The sequence below is a fragment of the Hevea brasiliensis genome, chromosome 16 (genome assembly GCF_030052815.1).
Source record: "Hevea brasiliensis isolate MT/VB/25A 57/8 chromosome 16, ASM3005281v1, whole genome shotgun sequence".
NCBI lineage: Eukaryota > Viridiplantae > Streptophyta > Magnoliopsida > Malpighiales > Euphorbiaceae > Hevea > Hevea brasiliensis.
In genome coordinates, this window is record NC_079508.1 from 53,560,214 (window position 1) to 53,564,400 (window position 4,187).

At 32.3% G+C, this 4,187-nt stretch overlaps 1 protein-coding gene across 1 annotated transcript; it reads left to right on the plus strand.

Annotated features, from left to right (window-relative positions):
* The first annotated feature begins 320 nt into the window (after positions 1 to 320).
* Positions 321 to 2,309, plus strand: LOC110668871 (2-oxoglutarate-dependent dioxygenase 19). The gene is made up of 4 exons (XM_021830288.2): positions 321 to 620; positions 692 to 927; positions 1,208 to 1,535; positions 1,958 to 2,309. Exons 1-4 carry the CDS (start codon positions 408 to 410, stop codon positions 2,195 to 2,197), a joined length of 1,017 nt encoding a protein of 338 aa, XP_021685980.2. The 5' UTR covers positions 321 to 407; the 3' UTR covers positions 2,198 to 2,309.
* Positions 2,310 to 4,187: the final 1,878 nt, after the last annotated feature.

The window sequence follows — 4,187 nt, forward strand, 5'->3', positions numbered from 1 at the left end:
AAGCATGAATACCAAAGGATTAATTATGGCCTTTTTCATCCACATATACATAGTCTTTTCTTAAATATAAAGCTATAAAGGTGCTTAATTAATGTTGGTAGGACAGCATATCAGTACTGTCACTGAAGACTCGATTCTGAACCACAAGCTCGATATAATGCATGAGAGACCATTTTGAAAGGTTTTACACATTCACTTCACATTTGTACTTTCTCTATAGACTTAATTTATTTAAATTTAATATATATATATATATATATATATATATATATATAATGAGATTTATAAATTTTAGAGTTAAATCTCCCTATATATAACACAATAATAATATTCACCAAAAGAACACAGGCTCAGTACTTAGAAAAACCCTTTGAAAGCAAAAAAAACTCTTTGAAAGCTCACCAAAAATGTCAAGTGTCAAATGGCTAGTTGAATCAGGATGTCTCAAGAAGGTTCCTTCCAAATATGCCTATGAAAAAAATCCTGAGGATCGCATATCTGAAGATGAAGAGACAATCCCAACCATAGACTACTCCCTTCTCACCCATGGTACTCCTATCCAACGTTTCAAGGTTATCCAAGACCTTGGCAATGCCTGCCAGGAATGGGGATTCTTCATGGTAAAAACTCTGTTGCTTTCTTCTGTGTAAACTAATTAATTTTATTTTGATGGATTAATATATGCATGCAGGTGATCAATCATGGAGTGCCCAAAAAGTTAAGAGATGAAATTATAAACTCCACTGAGACATTCTTTAACCTAACGGAGGAGGAAAAGCAAGAGTACAGGGGAAATGAATTATTAGATCCCATAAAGTGTGGTACAAGCTTCAATGTGAGGGTAGACAAGCCATTAATGTGGAGGGATTATCTTAAGATTCTTGTCCATCCCCATTTTGTCTCTCCTCATAAGCCTGTGGGCTTCAGGTATACAAATTGTTTCTATATATCAACAGCTTGCATGCCTAGCACTAGGCTTTTGGATTTCAAATGCAAATAAGTAGGATAAATAGGAACTGCAAACAACATATATGGGAGAAGAAAATTAAAACCAATAAAGTTATTAAAATTGGATCATTATATCGTTTCATATATAGTTTGATCCTTAATTAATTAGTAGCTAGGGATTTCATATAAGGCCAAGGTTTGCTTCTTGCATACATTGGGGTATGTTAAATCCTAATCTCTTGGTTTATCGAGTGCACAGTGAAGTTCTACAAGAGTATTGCAAAAGAAGTCGAGAAGTGGCAAGTGAATTGCTTAAAGGCATTTCGAAAAGCCTAGAATTGGAAGAAAACTACATAACGAAGAGAATGGAAGTGGAAGTGGGATCTCAGATGTTTGTTGCAAATCTTTACCCACCATGCCCACAGCCAGAAATCGCAATGGGGCTGCCCCCTCATTCCGATTATGGCCTCCTGACTCTCCTCATCCAGAACCACCTTGGAGGCCTCCAAGTCATGCACAAGGGAAAGTGGGTTCCTATCAATCCCCTGCCTGACTCTATCATAATCAACATCGGTGATCATATGGAGGTAACTTTTCTTGGCGATGGAATTGTCAATGTTTGAACTCTTGAAAATATTATTAATGGTAATCTATAATATAACTAAATTTTTCGTTAAAGCTTTTATTATAGGTTGACACAATATTCAATCTCTAGTTTTGTGTTCGACTCATGTCTCTTAATCATAATTGCATCCTGACGATTTTTTAATTTATTTATTTCACTCGTATATTTTATTTTATAATTGATATATAAATATAATCTTTCTAACTCTAATAAAATAAATCATTACATTTAATCTGTTATATATAACACAGTGTGCGATTAAGATATGATCCAAATCATTGGGAAAAAAAAAAGTCTGCGAAACAGCGCAAAATTAACAGCTAAAGGGGCAATGCAAAGTCAAAAACATACCACAACAAATAACTTGTAATTGTGACACTGCAGATACTTACCAACGGGAAGTACAAGAGCGTTGTGCATAGAGCCGTGGTAAATGGCCATGGAACAAGGATTTCCATAGGAACAGCCCACGGCCCACCACTCGAAACCATTGTGAGTCCTGCACCAGAGTTGGCTAATCTTCCACCCCCAGCATATCGTGGAATCAAGTTCAGGGAGTACGTGGAGCTTCAACAGAGCAGTCAACTCATAGGAAAAAGCTGCCTGGACCGTATTCGAATATGAATATTAAAATCTTCTTGCGTTGCCTGGCCCATTATGTATTTAGCATTTCTTGCCCAAATTATTGATGCCAGGCATCGATTATGCCAATTAATAAAAGAATTATTTACTTTTATTTATAAAATATAATACCAAACTCTCTCCCTTAAAAAAATAATAATAAAATAAAATATAAAAGAATTAAGATTAATAAAAGGTCATCAATTAATTATATTTTGTTTAATTTGTCGTATTTTGTAATAAATAAAAATTGTAATCGGGGAAAGAAGAAAATCTTACCTGGTTTTTTAAGATTTGCAAAACCCAGACAAGACGGAATCTGGCCCAGTCATATGTGGATTTGAAAATCACAACCCAAGAGTTTTACCCATGTTCTGATGTGCTGAAGCAACCAAGACGTGGAAATTTCAAAACAAAACAATTTTTTTTTTCTACTCTAAAAAAAACTAACAAACAAAATTATAAATTGTATATAGTAAATGCTCTCAATTATTTTAAATTATACATAGTAAATGGGTACTCTCAATTTTTTAAAATCAATGGACAAAATGCGAGAAAGTAAGCCACGCGAGTTATCTAAGCTCTGGGATCTTTAACTCTTGAAAGTTTTTACTGTCCTCGATTTTGATGTGACCTTAATTTTAGAATGCCCGTTTTGCTCATTATTTATTTGATTTCATCCCATCATTTTATTTAAATTAAGTTTTATTTATTTATGACGAATTTCTAATTTTAGTAAATTAAAATTTCTATTGTGAATTGTAATAAAAAATTAATTAAGTAGAATTTATATATAAGTAGGGCTTATATAATTTTAAATTTATATAAATTTTAAAATTAATTTAAATAATAAAATATATAATTATAAATAATATAAAAAAAATTAAAAATATTTTTATCTATTCATAAATTCGCCCATTATTCATATTTTTATATATACTAAAAATATAGTATATATACTTTTAAGGGAGCCGCATTTAGTAACTTTCAAAAGTTAACAATATAGAAGCCAAATTGACTTTCTCTTAATCAGGAAGACAAATAAAGCTTTATGCAAGGATTGCAAGGTCATTCTGGAAGAGGTTTTAACAAGTGAACATCGGTTAGTGGTCTTGGATGTCAAGTTTAGGAATAATTCAGGTAAGGCTAAAAGAAATATTGTAGCTCTAATAAAGTGGTGAGAGTTCAAAGGAGTAAAGAAAGCGAAGTTCAAAAATGAGCTTCTCGAGTCCAAAGTAGGGAAGCTGAATGTGGAGGCGAATGACATATGGATACAAATGGCATCAAATATTAGAGAAGTATCTAAAAAAGTACTTGGAGAGTCTAGAGGATATGGACTACCCTTAAAAGAGAGATGGTGGTGAAATGAGGAAGTACAAAAGGCAGTGAAGAGAAAGAGTGAATGGTACAAGAAATTACCTAAGTGTGATAATAATGAGGCTTATGAACAGTACAAGATAGTAAAAAAAGAGACAAAAAAGGTGATTTGCTAAGCAAGAACACAGGCCTTTGAAAAGTTATATGAGAAACTTAAAACTAAAGAAGAGGAGAAAGATATTTATAGATTAGCAAGGAGGAGAGAAAAGAAATATTAAGAATCTTAATCAAGTTAGGTGCATTAAGGATAAAGAAGGAAAAATGTTGGTGAAAGATGAGGATATTAAAGAAAGATGAAGAAATTATTTTGATGATTTCTTTAATAATAGATAAAGTGGTAATAGCGTGAATATAGACTACAGAGCAATAGAAAATAATGTAAATTATACTAGAATGATTAAATCTTTAGAAGTAAATGAAGCACTTAAGAAAATGAAAGTGGGTAAAGCCTGTAGACCCGATGCAATATCAATTGAAGTGTGAAAGTGTTTGAGAGATGTGGGAGTGACATGGTTAACTAAATTGTTTAATAAGATTCTAAACTCAAACAAAATGCTTGATGAATGGAGGAGGATTATTTTAGTACCTATTTTTAAAAATAAGGGAGACACATATA